General features: G+C 36.4%; 1 protein-coding gene across 1 annotated transcript in view; it reads right to left on the bottom strand.

The window, feature by feature from the left end:
• Nucleotides 1–17,895, bottom strand: part of LOC113226697 (hemicentin-1-like) — a 160,788-nt gene extending 142,893 nt beyond the window's left edge. The window contains exons 1-2 of the mRNA XM_026459418.1: nucleotides 17,771–17,895; nucleotides 14,798–15,006 (exon numbers count right to left, since the gene is read on the bottom strand). Coding sequence (XP_026315203.1) covers nucleotides 14,798–15,006; nucleotides 17,771–17,814 — 253 coding nt within the window. The 5' untranslated portion in view covers nucleotides 17,815–17,895. The remainder of the gene's footprint in view (nucleotides 1–14,797; nucleotides 15,007–17,770) is intronic.
• Nucleotides 17,896–18,493: the final 598 nt, after the last annotated feature.

Below are 18,493 nucleotides of genomic sequence, written 5' to 3'. Positions count from 1 at the left end.
CTTTTATTCACATAATTTTGTCATACATGCCCTTTTATTCCGAGCACTTTCATCTCATCAAGAAAAAACGACATAGAAGTCTACCTCTCCCAACGTTTCGATAAACATTCTCTCTATAAATGTATACATATATCCCTTCTACATGACCAAACCTTCAAAGTATTACCTTTTCTATCATGGTCAAATCATTATTCACACCACAACGCTCTTTTACTACACTGTTTCACATTCTGTCTTTAAGAGCAATAACACGCACAGCTCTATATTCTACAGTATTCATCTTACTTTCATGCCTTTCTGCTATGGCCAATACTCAATAAAACAATATCAGGCTTGGAGAATATTTTTGTCATCCAAACACGTAGACGCCGTATTAGTAAACAATGTTTGTTTCACTATAGTTTTAAATCTCCTAAGTACATAGCAAATTTTGAATATTAAGTTATCTTGAGAAGCGTAAACGTCGCCTCTTACATGAATTTGTTCTTAAAACAACTGGAAAGTTAGTATAACGTTGTGCCCTTTTTGTTAAAAATTACGAAATTTTGAGTCTATGTTTTTGAACAATGTAAATTGGAAAGAGGATTAGGGAGACAAAGATTTCTTTTGCAGTATGAAAAACGATATAGTGACTAAGACAAAAAAGGGATTCTTCGATGGTTTGGTGATACAATAATAATAACGCACACACTTACAGTTCTGTACAAGGGAAACCCTGTATCGTGAATACCATGGATACCAATAGAGATAACCATAAATTACATCCAAACTCACGAGAGAAATAAATGTAGGCCATACAAATATTTAGGTCCAGGTGTCTAACCCGGGATCTCTACGTGACAAAGCATAATGGTATGGAATGTTTTTAGATTAACCACGCAGATTTATAGAACGAACATGGAGATAGACGTAATTTATTATTGGGGAAACTGACATACCATCACCTAGACTAGACATTCTGCTGTACCCATGAGTACCAGAACAATGGAATTCATTCCAAGGCACATCCCGAAACAAACATACCAGAACCAATCTATTTATTTTGTCAACTGCCTCCGTAGCCGAACGGTAACCATGCCGGGAGAAATATTTCTATGGAGTACAATTATTTATCTCGTGAGTTTGAGTATAATTTGTGGATGTCTATTTGTCCATTGTGTAAAAAGAACTTAGAAATTTAATTCCTCTTCCAGCATTCACAGCGTGTCACCAAACTCGTCAAATTATGGGAAATATTAACGACAATGCTGTTTTATGCATTCTTGGGTAAAAAGAGCCAAACAAATCATGTATTTGCAATTTTGAGGATAAGCAGTAATAATATGTATAAAATTAGAATATGTTCAGGGAAGTATTGCCACCTTACCTATTTCTGCCGCCAAGCTGTAATGTTAGCATTATTGAGTTCCGCTTTGGAAGGGTCAGGGCGATAGTGAAATTATAGGTACATGGGACTTGTCATCTTATGTCTTAGGGTGACGGGTGCAGTGGCAGTGCCCCTAAGATCTTTGCGATTTAAAGCTCTGAGTGACACTGCAACTGTTATGGATAGGCATGCCATGGATAGGCACTTACCATCAGGCGCACGACTTGTTCGTCCCGTCGCTTGGGATTATCAAAAAAAAATTTCAAATGTGAGACAATCACACCAATTGCTTAGTGTCAAACTAGGAAATTCCCTGTACTATGAGTACCAGAGCAACGGAATGGGCCACAGCCCAGAGTACCCAGATCAGAACCAATTTAGATAAATTCATTTCCCAAATAGGTCCTAACGGAAATCGAACCCGAGACCTTTGCATCCAACGCCCACAATGTAAACCAATAGGTCACCAAGTTCGCCTAGCAGTTATGCTCGCATTTACCACTTGGCAGCAAAAATAGGTAAGGTAAGATAACTATACATTTATAAGAAGTGTCAGCTACACTACTATATTTGACATAGTGATAAGATTTAAGTAATTTATTGGAAAGATATATGTCTAGAACATAGACATATATCTAGATAGACGCCGCAAGTACAGCAATTTGTATGAAAACCAAGCGTGCCACATTTTTGTACCCACTATGACGTCACAAGAGCTATTTAGTGATGGAAACCTCCTTCCGATCGCTCTAAATCGATTGATTGAACGGAATACGCATATACACTCGTATTCCATTCAATTAATCGATTCTAAATAGAATAATTTTTGTTCAAGTATTTGTTCAGTACAAGTAGTCGTAATATTAATATAGTACAAAAATACTAGAATAATAGTTAAGTCCTTTGGTTTACTTGTTTTTAAAAAATGTTAATTACTTAAAAAAAATTAAGACTAATTTTTAATCGACTTCAAATATTAAAATTATTGTCCTTCCAATAAAATGAGCTTATTACATAATATGTTTTTTTAATAGAAGATCTTATCGATTAACATATAATTCGAGATGTTTACTTAATGACGACCTCGTGTGAAATTTTTGTGATTTGTTTATTAATTCTCGGATTTCTAACTCTGCTACTCTGCATATTTGGATAGCATCTTAGGTGGGATAAATTAGACCACCTTCGTCCTCGATAGCAACGAACTCATACGTATGACCAACTCCAGGTTTTTGTCTTTACAAAAACCCGGAGTTGGTCATTAATTAACAGTGCGCTGTCTTTACAGCGCACTGTTAATTCTTTTCATTATTTATTGTTTTGTATTACTCGTACTACATATCCGACGATGTATGTAATTATTTGCTCACTGTATTCGGACGTTCGAGGCAACGTGCTACAAAAATTATCAAAATTACAAATACTACTGATGATAGATACTACAAAACTGAAAAAAACGAAATGTTACTAAACGTTATAACAAATATTTTTATAATACTGCTAAGGTCATAATAATTTTCGTCCCCTTGTTTTCAAAATCGATCAGAATCGAAAACAGTGTTGCCTAATAACGTATACATCACTAGATGTTAAATTTGGCCAAAGAAATGTACGAGTGGCCGTACCACGACACTGAATGCATTATACAAAAGTGCATTCGTTCGATGTTCATGGCGTTTTAACAAAGGATCACAAATATATCATACCAAGTAAGAGCCGCAATGTATTACAAATATGAGGCAAACACTCTGTTGCATATTTGTTTTCTCGAAATTCATAAATAATTGTTTTTAAAATAAATTATGCATCTTCTGATTACAAATCACCCTGTTTACCCGTTTACCCACAATTATGGTGCTTTTGCAGTTTATAATAGCATAATTATGCATTTTTTTCGTTTGCGTTTACTGTTTCGTATACGTTTTCGACTGGTGTTTATCTCGATAAAGGTCGAGCGCGTTCTGAAGTGTAGCAGCAGTAACTAAGTGAATTGGTATGGGTATGCGAAGTATGTACACTTGAGGCTTCTATCTAGATATATGTTTGTGGCCAAGAACAAAAATACCCGATTAGATCCGAATAAAATCATTCTATTTCCAAAGGTATATCAAATAAGTCATAACCGTTCGCTCTTATTGAAAGACTTACAGAAATAGAAATCATAATAAGGTAACATAACCCAGCGTGATACCTGTTTCATTAATAAAATAAAATAGGGTGAGAAATATATTTTTAGATTCGGCAAATCGGCACTGGCTGTCTCAAGCTAACTCCCCTCAATATGGAATATCCTCCTACTACAGTGCTGCGGCGTGGCCATCTGCAGGGCCTGAATCTGAAGTACCTTGGAGTGCCGAGGTCGCACCCCGAAGTCTTCAGCAAACCGAGGAGGTTGCTGCGATTCCTGGAGGAGCTTGGGTGGCATGTACCCACCCCACACAAAATAGGCGCCTTGGCGTCGAGCTGCGGACACCAAGTACCAATGGTATATCCTTTAGCAGTTATTGCAACACCATACGTGCGTCAGGATGTAGCATGTTCAGCGGAGAAGCACAAACAACAGAGTGACAGTCGACACCCTTTATATGGCCACCAAATTCCCCGAGCTCGTCTCAAAAGCTGTAAAAGTTTCCTGCGCAACTCAAAGGCTGCAGACCTTAAGTCATCTTCGCACTCACGTAGGACGCTGCAAGGACATGATGTGTAAATGAGATGTCAGGGATACTAGTCAAACTCAAACCCAATGTTACTGCAGTGCCCCAACACATTCCATACAGCACTTACAGCTGTGCCCCTTATGTCCTAATACCTGTACAAGGAAAGATCTCTACGCGGCCACTGACAGCGCAGTCAAGGCAGCAACGTACTATTCAAGGTCAATATAGTCTTAAAATAAAAAAAGTATCGACATGATCAGAAGAAGATTTGGCAAAAGTAATTATTTATTAAGTAATTATTTAAGTAATTATTATTAGGTGTAATGCTAGGGCTGCACTTATGTCTTTTATCACGAAGTAATTCGTGCTGTAGCTTTATATGTTTTTCTCGCCAGTCAGGCTACACAGACGCTGTATGGCGGGAAAAGAGGTCGGGGACGGACCTGCGAGAAGCGAATGCGTGCCGGGACGTACCGCACAGCAGTCCCGCGCGTAATTCGCGGCAGCGTGAAAGCGAGTGATGTGACATCAAAAGCGTCACGCCACTTTTCATTTATAACCTTTTTTTCATCCTCTAAGTTCTCAAAACAGGTAAAGAAAGCACCATGTCATTGTCGGATAGTGATGAAGAAGAACTCCTTAATCCTGCGAACGTTCCACATTCCTAGTTCGCTTTGGACAGATACATACTGCTATTTGCTATCCAGGTTTAAGATGCCAAATGACGGGATTAACTAGTCGAGGGCCGAGTGGTATGGTAAGGTAAAAAATGGTATACTCACGACTTTGATTTTGGCTCCTTGGAAGTCTGTTCCCAAATCATTTCCTTCTTTAAACTGTTTTTATAATATGTATCACTTGTATTAAATAAACTGGAGTATAATTGCAACAATGTAATAAGATTTTCGGTCGAATTCGTTTTGAAACTTAATTAAAACACACTGCAGAGTTGTTAAAAAAATACAACGTCCAACCCCGCTGAAGCCCCGCTATTGTCCCGGTCCCCGTCATGATGTTCTATGTGGACGGTTGCATAGAATTCAATTTATTACAATACCCGCGCCCGCCCCGTGTTCGCCTCAGGCCCGGTCCGCGTCGCGCCCGCTTTGCCTGTTTGTCATAGCTGCCGCGCGTTTCAGTGTGGCAGGGTTCATAATTAACGGTTAACGGTAAACGTAGTAAAACAAAAAGGATCCAAAGCACAACCAGTCCCTTTCGAGACAATATGGCAGTGTGAAGTTTAATAATCTCAGTACAGAGTACTAAATAAACCGACCTCAAAAGTACGCGGAATTCATTCATTTGCTAAGTTTTACTGAAATATCACCTAGTTCGCCATTATACAGGACTTGACACTGGAGATAATAAAAATCGGTACTCACTACTCAAAGTATATTGAGAGAAAAACACCTTGAATTGGAGAAATAGCAAAATCAACCATTAAAGTAATTGCTCCTTCATTAAAGTTAGGCGCTATTTATAATAAAAATGAATCTTCATGCGTGAACAGCCACCCTTAAAGGTGGATGATTTTCTTCAAAATGAAATGGGACCACTATGGAAGTACCCCCTTTCCAACAAAAAAAGAATCATGAAAATCGGTTCACAAATACCGGAGTTATCGCGTAACATACATACAAAAAAAAAAGAACATACAGTCGAATTGAGAACCTCCTCCTTTTTTGAAGTCGGTTAAAAATGTTTCTGACTCTTGTTTAATTTACAAAACTTATAATGTCATGTAACTCCAGAGATATTTATTTATGTTTATATGTTGGATTTTTTTTGCTGATCTAAGAGGAACCGTGTTTATAACTCATTTTTTGATAATTTTGTGAATTGGACCCTTTTTGCTTAACAACGTCCAATTATGAACCTGTATCTTACAAAAATTCCCGCGCCCGGAACGCTTCCGCGGCCGCCTCTGTGTGACCAGAGTACAAATCGCACCAATAAGTATCTCCATCAACTTGTTTGTTATCACTAGAAATTAGAGCTTTGATAAACTGCAGCACGTCAATGTAAAACAAATTAGTAGCATAGACCATGCTCAAAAATTATTTTTATATATTTTGCAAGCAGGAAATTGTTTAGATATCTATAACAAACTTAAACCCATACATAAATTTTAATTATCTTTCATGGGAGTAATAGTTTTTCATCGTTTCTGAAAAATATACACTTTTTCGGTTAATACACTAATTTGACAATGCGGCTTAATAATAACGAAATCTCTACTCAACATTTTCAACGATGTTACAATGCGTGAATTCGCTGACAACGCGCATCGTTGGACTTTACGCAGGTTAGGCATAAATCAAAAACAAGATTTCCAGTAAAAATGCTTTAGTTTTTGATAATAATTATGCACGCAAGGTTTTCTGTTACAACTTCTTTGTTTTTTCTATTATAAGTTGTGTTAAAGTTGATTATTATATGTAATGATTATGATTTTTTTTTTAATAGCCCAGCACTAGAAATAATAGACAACCACAAATTACATTAAAACTCACGAGAGAAATAAATATAACCCGCGACCTCTGTGTAGGAGACCAGCACGGTAACGGTACAACCACAGAGATAATTGTATTTTAGTGAACTAATTCAAACTACCCAAATTGTGAGTTGTTCCGGTATTACTTGGAACCGGCAATTTATCGTCCATGAATGAACGGCATAAAATAACAAATTACTAGAAACATTAACGAAGTTTTCTTCGCATAAAATAAAACAAGTAATCAGATTTACCATTGTGTTGTGCTTTAGACGCAAGATTAAAATTTACCCCAATTTCGCCTACTATAAGAACGAAAGTCTAAAGCGGAGCGTGCGGTTGAATGTAAGATATCAGTAGAAGCATTATGAATGTCTATACCAGATAGTATAGAGTGAATTTCATCGAAATACGGTATTAATTATGTAAGAGGCTTCCTTCATCCGAGGAAAAATGAAAGATGAATATGAATTCTTGAATGAAATGGATTTTCTAAATGTGTAACATGATGATGCTACATGAAATTGAAAAATACTTACAAATGCAATTTGATTACCAACGAAATAAAGATGTTTGATTTATTTATTATAAATTAAACTCCACATTAAATTAAATTCTACTTTTCATTATTTCGCCATGAATAAAATAGGATGTAGAAAGACAGTCAAATCCTGACTTAATAACAAGACTTATGACGATACAAAAGGTTTGCTGGAAGTTATCTCATAATTTATTAACCGACTTCAAAAAAGGAGGAGGTTCTCAATTCAACTGTATGTTTTTTTGTAAGTATGTTACGCGATAACTCCGGTATTTGTGAACCGATTTTCATGATTCTTTTTTTGTTGGAAAGGGGGTACTTCCATAGCCGCTCACGCGATGCGCTACCCTCACCTACACGGCCCTTAAAGGATAGGATAAACCTACCGCAAAATGGCGGCTATTTGGTTTCGCAACTTAGAAAAGCATTCAGTTTAAATACAAGTTTTTATAAATAAAAATTATTATTCTGCATTGCTAAATAAATACCCTCCGTACTACCAACAAAAACATCTCAAATAAAATGCAGTAATACACCGCAAATCCTGCACTTAAAAAGCACGAATGAAATTTTTGGTGTACTTGGATAAATATGATAATATTCCGTTTGAGTGCTTCTAACGTTTACCATGAAATTACTCCTTAAAGAATAGTTTATAAACATTTATATTCAGGGTAAACTTAAAAAAACGCTACTTACGGTATGTTTCCAATAAATAAACACCGAAATCACCAGCCCAAACAATAACACACACGATTGTCGTGACGTATTTTTGAAGTTGTTATTTTTTTTTTAAATGACAGACCCAGGCATTAAAAACTTTACGGTTTGCTAGAGTAATTATAATAGCAATTAATATTAGTTCTTTTACCTGTTATAACTTTGATATTCGATAAATCGGTATAAAATTATCACCGGCACCTCTAGGTGTGATATGCTTCCAGAGACGCATGAATCGCGCAACGCTCTGTGGCACCATGCGTCCACGGCTGCATGTATCGCGTGAGCGGATAGTGGTCCCATTTCATTTTGAAGAAAGTCATCCACCTCGAAGGGTGGCTGTTCACGCATGAAGATTCATTTTTATAAATAGTGCCTAACTTTAATTTAGGAGCAATGACTTTAATGGTTGATTTTGCTATTTCTCCAATTCAAGGCGTTTTTCTCTCAATATACTTTGAGTAGTGTCGTAGTGAGAACCTATTTTTATTATCTCCAGTGTCAAGTCCTGTATAGTGGCGAACTAGGGGATATTTCAATAAAACTTAGCAAATAGCCGTAATTCCACGTACTTTTGAGGTCGGTTTTTTAAGTACTCTGTACTGAGATTATTTCATTTTTTCATTATTAAATTATTCATCGGAATGTAAATACACTATATAATTAAATTTAATTCTATGTACAGAACTATAACGCAATTTTTAAGTTGAGTTCAGTAGCAAGTAGACTGAAAGACTTTTAGTTCAGAATTAAAATTGACATTTTTAAGTTAATTGAACGTCACGATGTGTTACTATATTGATATTCCATTTTTTTGTGAAATTACGTCACTAGTTTGTTATAATTATTAATAACAAAGATAGAACATTTACAAAAATTTAAATCGATCCGACTGGATCCAACCAGTACCCTCAGATAATCCGTGGCAGATGATCTGCCTAGAAAGCTACGGAATGATTGATAATTTAAAGTACAGGAGTTGGAAAAAATATTATTTGCAGTTACTCGGTTTAGGAATGACGTGTGTGTCCTCGCAAATGCTCTGAAATTCAACTTCAATGTAAAAATCAGACTTTAAGTTTCTACAGACATTGAATAACCTCCTCCACAAGATCCTTCCAAAAAATACCTTAGTTGTATGTGCATAGAGTTTCATTTACGGTAAAAGGTGGACCTTCATGAAAATATGCATGAACTTTGAAATGGAAGCGGGAGAGTATTCTTCAATAATCTCCGCTGACTTTGCAATATTACAAAATCTTAACTTAGTTCTAGTGTTGTGCTTTTGCGTACGAGTACTTCCTTATTGGATACTTTTAAATAAACTGGTATAGTAATTGTTAACTTCTTAAGGTATGCTAGATACATCTACAGAATATAAAATGCCATTGAAATATATCTATATGATATTTATATTTATGATTTTCTTAAACTATAATAAACGTGTAGTAGCAATTGAACTCCGTGTGAAAGGGATCGTCCAGTGAACTGCCACCTTAACTATTTCTGCTGCGAAGCAGTAACGTCAGCGTTATTGTGTTCCGGTTGTGACGGGTAAGGGTGCTGGTGACATTACAGGAATATGAGACTTGTCAACTTATGTCTCATTGTGACGGGCGCAGTGGCAGTGCCCCACAGATCTTTGCGGTTTAAAGCTCTGAGTGGCACTGCAATTGTAATGGACAGGCGTAAGCTTACCGTCAGGCCGCAGTTAAACTGTTGAGCCACCGATGTCAATAAAACTGCAAATGCCATATTATTATCATATATGATTTGTTATTTATTTATTTGGACAGAATAACAGTCCACTGCCTCAGTGGCCGAACGGTTACCATGCAGACTGCCATGCAGAGGTCCTAGGTTCGATTCCGGGTCGGGAGAAATATTTATATGGCCTACATTTATTTCTCTCGTGAGTTTGGGTGTAATTCGTAGTTGTCTATGTGTGTGTCCATGGCTCCCGCGACACAGGGTTTCCCTGGTGCGGGGCTGTGTTGAGTGTGTACGTTATTGTTATTATTATTGGCCATGTACGATAAATAATACTATTTATAATTTACTGAATATAGTTCTTTGAACTTGGCGTAGCATTCGAGGTCATAATATAGATAATCAGTACACAGTAATATAAACCGACCTCAGAAGTCATTCATCCCCTAGTTTGTCACCCTCAGAGGTGGAATATTCTCTTCAAATTTAAATGGAAGCACTACTGAGATACCCTCTTTCAAAAAAAAACATCAAAATTGGTCGCGAGTTACCACGTAACATACACACAAAAATAATGCAGTCGAATTAAATACCTCCTCCTTTTTTCCAAGTCGGTTAACAATGGTACTAAATGGCAGTTTTTATTCCAATTATTTAAAGTGTTTCTTGCAGTTTTAGGTATTTGATAGTTGCAATCCGAGATTCCTGGGGGCCATCTATGAATATTTTCCTTCCGGGCCAATTAGCATCAGATATCCTTTGAAGGATAAGCTTGGCTATCCAAAGGATAAAGATTGCCAGTCTACTGGACATGACGCTTCATGCTGCGCCCAAGTGTTTTTCTTTCATTTCTTCTATGTTATGAACATATATATATGTCGGAGCCAGCTATCACTTCAAACGTAATTTATTAGATAAACGATTTACTAGGCTACCTACGAATCACTTTAACTAGTCTCTAGTAGTTAATTTTAGTAGCAATAGAGCTCCTTGTGAAAGAGTGCGTCCAGGGAAGTACTACCACCTTACCTATTTCTGCCGCCAAGCAGTAATGTCAGCATCTTTTCAATTTAAAGCCCTGAGTGGCACTGTAATTGTCATAGACAGGCCTGTAGCTCCCCATCAGGCGCACGACTTGTTCGCCCCGTCACTTGATGTTATAAAAAAAAGTCTGTATCATGGTTTCTTTGTTTGCAAATGTAAGATTCTTACAAGATTCTCATATATATATATGTCAGCGCCAGCTATCAACTCAAAAGTAATTTATTAGATAAACGATTTACTAGGCTACCTACGAATAATTTTATCCAGTCTTGATTACAAATGTCACGTCAGCTTGACAGCTCAAACTGGGTATGTTCGGAGAGAGGGGGCTTTTTGTGTAAGTTGCTTGGACAGGGAAGACATACCGCCTCGCTCTTTCTGAACGTGCCGCGTGATATTTAGAAGCCGTTTTAACCTCATACATCTTTTATACTATCAGAGTAATTACTGTGAAAAGTGCATAAAACAACTAATTGCAATCAGCTGATGTTACTATTTTACCGTCGGCTGAACGAATTAATAACGAAGAGTGAATAAGTCGATTACCAAGTAATTTCTGACTAAATCTGTGTTGAAGGTGTTTTGATGTCTCCCTATCCGGAAAACTCCGACATATATGTTAATATAGTGAAAAGGTGATTTATTCAATTAAATTGCTTTAATTGAATAAATCACGTTAAATTAAATTTACCTTCTAGTAGCAGTAGAAAGATTTCGAGAGATCCTCGTGAAAGATTTTGTCCACGGAAATCCCGCGTTACCTGTTTCTACCGCCAAGCAGCAATGCTCAAATTACTGCGTTCCGATTTGGAAAGGTAACGGTACCTACTAGTGAAATTACAGGTACATGGGACTTGTCAACTTATGTCTCAAAGTGACAAGCAAAGTGGCAGTGCAACTGCTGTGGATAGGTGTGTCACTTGGTATCCATAAAAAAAGTGTCATATTAATTTTGAGAGGATTGTTATAAACATATTGTTTGCGATATATCCAATCACTGAACAGCGCAGGACGTCTGCATGCTGCAAAACAATTAGGTTTATTAATTTATACTATTTAAATATTTTATGCCATGCTCTGAGTTTCCTTAAATGTAGTGGCGCTTATTTAAAAAGCTGAAATTTAAAAATAAATTCACACTGAAAAAGAAATTAAATAAACAAGATGCACAATGATTGCGGCAACGATTTCAATCATATTGTGATTGAATCAATTAACCATTCGCCAAACAAATTAAAATTCCACTTGATTGGAATCCGTTTTATTTTCTAGTGACCTACACTGTTAATAAGTTATTCGCATCCCTAGTCGTGTACAAAACAAGAGCCTCTGTTTATGTTTTCAAGTTTCTTGTTACAGAGAGGGAAAGTGGCAACAATGTAATAAAGTTGTAACTTTATGCGGGATTAACGTACTTTTTCGCAGAACAGTTTTTATATAGAGAAAAGCTTTTAGGAGGTTAATTTTGTTAAAATATAAACCATTGATACCATTTCTTACCAACTTCATGATGTGGTGAACTTTCATATTAGCATTCATTGCGTTACGGGCCATTTTGCGTACACAAAAAAAAAACAGATATTTGGAAAAAACATGATGATGTTGTTTCCAAATATCTGATTTGTCAACGTATTATAAGTTAGATCAATGCTTTTTGGGAACTTTTTCATGATATCAAGTGACGGATACGCCTGGTGGTAAGCGACACTCCTGTCCATAGCAGATGCAGTGCCAATCAGAGCTTTAAGTCGCAAGGATCTGAAGGGCATTGCCACTGCGCCCGGCACTCTGAGTTGACAAGTAATTTCCCCAGCTGTACTCTTCAAAACCGGAACGCAGTAGTGCTCAAATAGGTTAGGTGGTACATCACTAGATGAACCCCTTCACTAGAAACTCTACTGCGATTATACATACATAATTTAATTTGTCAGTATTGCACGAAACACGCTATACGGACGCAACCCTGTGGTTATTCCGTAGCTTATGGACATATCCTTCCTTTTATCCAGTGCACAACAAATTAAAAAAATTAATTTAGATGTAAGCTGATAAAAAGAAATACAATTAATCTATTCCTGTGTAGGCACTTGAATGGTCTCGTTAATTAAAAAAAAAGATGACTAGGTATGTGTTTTGTTTGAGGATAGAATTACCATAAAGCCATCTTGCTTTTGTCTCCGAGACTAATGATTAGCAGTGAAATGGCGTTTTCTCTTTATTCCTATTTTTTCATTGTCTTCACCATTCTCTGCTTAACGAGAATTACTGAAAACACAAAAAAAAACATTCATTTTGACTTCAAAGTGAATATTGCTGTAATTATTTCATTTTTAAACTGAAACGCTGTAGAGAATGGAAGTTGCACTGGGAGATCTTGGAGCGTATCAAATAACCTAAAGCCCCGTGTATAACAAAATGTATATACTTACTATGTAGGTCATTAAAATCCAGATCAATTAACAATATATTATAATTATTATTATAAGTCGTGGTACCTAATGATTTTGGTAGCAGTAGGGCTCCTTGTGAAAGAGGTCGTCCAGGGCCGTACTGCCTTACCTACTTCTGCCGCCAAGCAGTAATATGAGCATTACTGCGTTCCGATTTAGAAGGGTAAAGATGCTGGTGAATTTACAGGCACATGAGACTTGTCAATTTATGTAAAAATTATTATCCATAAATATTAACCTTAGAACTAAGTCCAAACTCATGGTACCACGATTTCGTTTAACCAAGGTAAACAACTATGGGGAACTGTATACGTTTTTACAATAAGATTCCGGAGCATATATTAAGTTTATCATTTCCTAAGTTTAAAAACTACATTAAAAATATTTTGAAGACTACGTGTTAGATAAAGATGTATGGAAAGACGACATGGCTCCAGAATCCACACAAATTTGATTCAAAGTGTATTCCATAGCATTTAAGTTTATTTGAAAAGAGCAATCCCTAGAGTTTCTTGCTCGTTCTTCTAAGGGAGGTCAGCGTAGTGAACGAGCAGTAGCTTAAATGTGACGTTTTCAAGTGTAAATTTATTTTACCTATGGAATAAATAATCTTTGACCTTGATGTCTCAGGGTGACGGGTGCAGTGCCATTATCCATAAGATCTTTGCGATTTAAAGCTCTGAATGGCACTTCAAATGTTATAGATAGGTGTGTCGCTTACCGCCAGGTTCACAACTTGTTTATCCCGCCACTTGGTATTATCAAGCATAGGGTCGTGGGTTCGATGTTTCTCGGAAATTATGTGCGAAACTTAATTTGAAATTTTCCAAGAGCTTTTCGCTAGGGAAAACATGATGGTGAAACCTGTACGTCAAAGAAGGTCCACAACTCTCGGAAAAACGCGTGATGTCCGCAACCCGCATTGGGCCAGAGTGACGGACTATAGGCTAAAACCCTCGCCTGATAGGAGACTCGTGCTCGACAGTGGGGCGTATAAATGGGTTGATGATATTATTAAAATGAAAATAACAGCTCTATAATATAACCATAGGGAATCCAGAAAAATACTTTATAAGAATCCAGGTTGCGTTTTTATATAATATTTGCATATAATTAAAAACCGTTCTCAAAAGTCATTCATCCCTAAGTTTACCACCTTTAGAGATGGAATATTTTCTTGAAATTTAAATGGAACCACTACTGAGGTACCCTCGTTTTAATAAAAAAAATCATCAAAATTGGTTCACAAACGCCTGAAAAAAATTAGTTATTGCGTAGCATACTTAAAGAAAAAGCATACGGTACAATTGAGAACATTCTCATTTTTTTGAAGTCGGTTCATAAAACAAATCTAAATGGATCAGATTACAATTTAATAAAGCAGCGGAAGATCCGACAGTAACATGAAAGTCAGATCTGAACTCACGGCAGTTTTAAGATCTAATTCTTCTCACCTACAACTCGAATAAGGACACCGACGGACCTGATTTAAGAGTTACCTCTCCAAAATTTATTTTATTGAATGTCACTATGTTCTACTACCATGATTTTCAGTTTCTTTTGTGATATCACTCCACTAGTTTGTTATAACTATTAATACAAAGATAAATTCCTTCGATCCAGTTGGATTCGTACCAGAGTCTTCCAGCAATCCGTGCTAGATGCTCTGCCAGCTAAACCACGGAACGAACCATACACGTTGCGAATTTTTCTTGTGCATTATCGTCATGTTCTTTGTATTAATAATTAAAACAACATCTGAATTAAATAAGTTATTGAATGAAAATAATAAAAAAACTACAAAAATTAACTTACTAATAACTGTAAAATTGAGCTTCATATTTCTAGTTGGTGAATTCTTGAAGTCAACTCTGCATCTATAGATCCCAGCATCTGAGGACTGGACGCTGTCCACGAGGAGAACAGCAGGAGTGGCCGCAGAACGGAAGTAAGCTCGTGATCCGAACCCGGTTGGTGACGACCAGAGCTTGGGTTGGGTGGCCAGGCGACCCCGGACGTCATAACTGTTGTAAAAAAAAATAATTGAGAGATACCTACAACATCGAACACTTACACAAAGTATTAGGTACCAAGTCACTAAACTCTGTCTTTTTGAAGGCGAAGTAAAATCACATTTGCAGGGTTGCCAATTTTCATAAAATTTCCAATAGTCATGTAGATGTTGTCGACAGTTTTATCGATAGATTTTGAAAAAAGGGATAATTTTGCGTTATTGCTTTCTTTATTCTTATTTTGACAGTTGGTCTACTAGTATCGAAATCAATTTTTACTCACACACATTTTGATTAAAACAGGCGCATTGCTGTAATGTATGATTATCTGTATTAGATTAAAATAATTTGCATTTTTATTAGATATAGTTCCAAATGCCGTGTCTATATGTGTGAACCTACAAAAATTGACAATTCAAACGAACCTGTGCCCAGTAGCTGAACGAAAAATGAACCGGTGATGATTCAAATGGAACAAGTTCGGATATTTATTGCATAACGTGACCTACATTCAGCCTATAGTCGATAGAATATTTATGCTTGAAAGCGAGCAACACTTTTGCGCAAGAATTGTCATTTTACTCCATTTTCAAAAATAACTGACCAAATAAAAGTTCACCAGTGAAATACAGAGTAAAAAAATTACAGCAATAAATATTTTTGAGGGATGTAAATATCATGAAAAAAGCTTGCACGTAGTGTTTTTATGTGAAATATGTCTATGTCAATTTCTGTGTTAACAGTCAAGTTAATATGACTGCATAAGTCTGTTCAAAGAGGAATTACTGTCTTAGATTTGTTCTGCTACTAGACGAAACAAATGTTTTGGTCATAGGTAACCTAGGCAACCCTACGAAGAACGTTTAAATTGATGAGATCCAGTGCATCCGACGACGACATACCTTCATGGGATACATATCTCTTTAAACTACTTATTTTCACATGAAAATAAGTAGTTTATTGCATTTCTGTTCAATATTTTATACTTCTTATTTAGTGTAACATGTCTCAAATTTTCGAAATTTAATTCTTTAAATTTAAATATCTACAGTGAATCATCTAAAGTTAATTTGTATAAATTGATACCCAATGATAAATACATTAGGTACACAATACAGTTATTGTTATATATATGATTATATATTTATTACATTGGTAGTGAATGCTCTTAGCATTAAGTCCACACATAATCCACTGTGTTGTGGTGAATAAAGTTTAATAAATAAAATGTACCTTATCGATTCTAAAATCCATTTGAGTTTAAAAAGTACAGTCGGAATGAGGCTCGTTGTAAAATGCAAAGGAGCTATTACAAACTGAGTAAAGTCTGACCCAAAAAACGATCTTATGAATTTCTAAGCGTCTGTGTTTGCGGAGCTTCAAGGATTTTCCTCCTTTGTAGTCGAGCTATAAAGCATTTAATTACCAAGTGAGATTGCTCCACAGGAACCTGATCTTTATTGTTTTATAGCCTAGAAAAATGGCCTCCCTTAGTTTTTGCAAGAATGCAGTCATATTTCCTTCACAAAATTAATAAATTATTATCAGGCAGTGTACCAGTTCTAAAAATGTTTGTTAAAAGTCCAAAATCCAAAAAAAAGCTTTTTTGAGTAGCAACCATGCCTACTAAATCGACTCCAAGCACAAACGTGTGGATGGTGTGTTTGGTTTGACTTGCGCGAGCTTGCATGTGTTTGTCGCCGATTCGGCCAAGAGTCGGTTTTTGAGCACAAATCAAAGGAAGATTGCAGCAAGCGCTTGCCATCTACAGGTTAGTGCTAGTTATAGTTAGAGCGTTTGCGCATTATGGCCAATTCGTATCAGGGATCGATTCAGAACCTTACGATAACTCAGTTGTCGACCGATTTCTTTTCAACACCCGAATCGAACGTCAAACTATCGTATTCGAAACCGAACCAAAATGACGTCACACCCGTACGATTATTCAAAGTTCTCGACCCACAAACGTTATTCAGAAGACAGTTATCGAATGAAACTTACCGAACGTCCTATTTTAGGTTACAAAGCAAGAATGTACGTACTATGTAATCTATTATTTGAAATGAAGTCTGGATTTTGTTCAATTTCATTAATTTATTTTAATGCAAGACTAATGCATTCCAATATTTTAGGTCTTTAAAGTCTTAATAATGTATATAAGAGGATTTTCATTTTTCTTATAATCTATTTCATCGACTATCTCCGTAAATGCTGTTGGATAACGATATCGCACCCGAATCAGGGGTCTACTCTCGATCTCCGTCCGAAACAATTACTGCCAAATAAGCAATATTTGACCAAATGAAAAGACGCTTGATGCGAATGAAGCCTCATACATGATACTTGTCTGAATCGAACATTTAACTCAGAATGTTCTGAATAGTTCGGAAAGCGCCCTTCGATTCGAGAACGATATTTAATCGAACGATTCGGTTAAAATATGGAAGAGTTCTGAATCGGGGTCCGGTTCCGAATTCGAGAAATGACAGTCCGAAATGTCACAGAGATCATTTTATCTCTAGGTGTACAAGTGATATTTGTATTTTCTCGGATTGGAATCAGATTTAGTGCACAAGCGACATCCGAAGTTGGTCCGAAATTTGTATAACTAAGTTCTCATCTATCAGGCGACTTGTTCGTCCCGTCACTTGATATTAAAAAAAAAAGGTTTCGCCTCTCAACGTGGCATCATCAGATGTTAACTGTTCAACCCACGGCCGAAAAAACTTCTTCGCGTAGTAGCAAAGTAATTTACTTTTATTTTTAACATATCTACCTGTAAAGCGGTTCTCCATCTGCTTCCTTAAACCACAGGACCATGGAGACGAGATCATCAGAAGCAAGCGGTTGAGTATCACAAGGCAGAGCTGCCTTTTTACCAAGCACGCCTTGGACGTGCGCTGTTGGCACTGTAACAAACAAAAAAAACACGATATCAAATAACGAAACGGATTGCTAAGGCCCTTTTTATGCTTATATAAGCTGCAAGTCATACATACAGAGTACAGTTTTACAGATTATTGTATTTTAACAAGTTATTAATTAAATTTTATTATTAATTATTAATATTAATTAGAATAAATTAAAACATATTAGTACTGCAGTCTAATGTCAGCTTGGGATTTTTCATCAGAGGAAATACTGGATCCCAAACTAGTGATATGGAGAAACCATCTTCCCTGTTAAAATTAGGATGGTTTTTAATTTCAATTACCTCCCGCACCACCCTGGGTAGATAACGGACTTCTTTTGTAATGACCTGAGGTTTGTCGAACTTAATTAAGCATCTGGGTATATCCATGACATGCTCGCAGACTACAGACTTATTATTTACGTAGCGGTGTTTGACATTAGCTACGAGTATATGTTCTTTGACGTAAATACAAATACTTCGTTTATTCAATGTAAGAGAGACAGTATTCGCAGTCAAGCTTGTAAACTTCTGCATCCTGTAGGGGGAGGTTACATTTCACATATTAATATGTAATAATAATTATAA

The sequence above is a fragment of the Hyposmocoma kahamanoa genome, unplaced genomic scaffold (genome assembly GCF_003589595.1).
Source record: "Hyposmocoma kahamanoa isolate Upper Pololo Valley unplaced genomic scaffold, ASM358959v1 192, whole genome shotgun sequence".
In the NCBI taxonomy this organism is placed as follows: domain Eukaryota; kingdom Metazoa; phylum Arthropoda; class Insecta; order Lepidoptera; family Cosmopterigidae; genus Hyposmocoma; species Hyposmocoma kahamanoa.
This window is presented reverse-complemented; position numbering and strand designations above follow the sequence as displayed.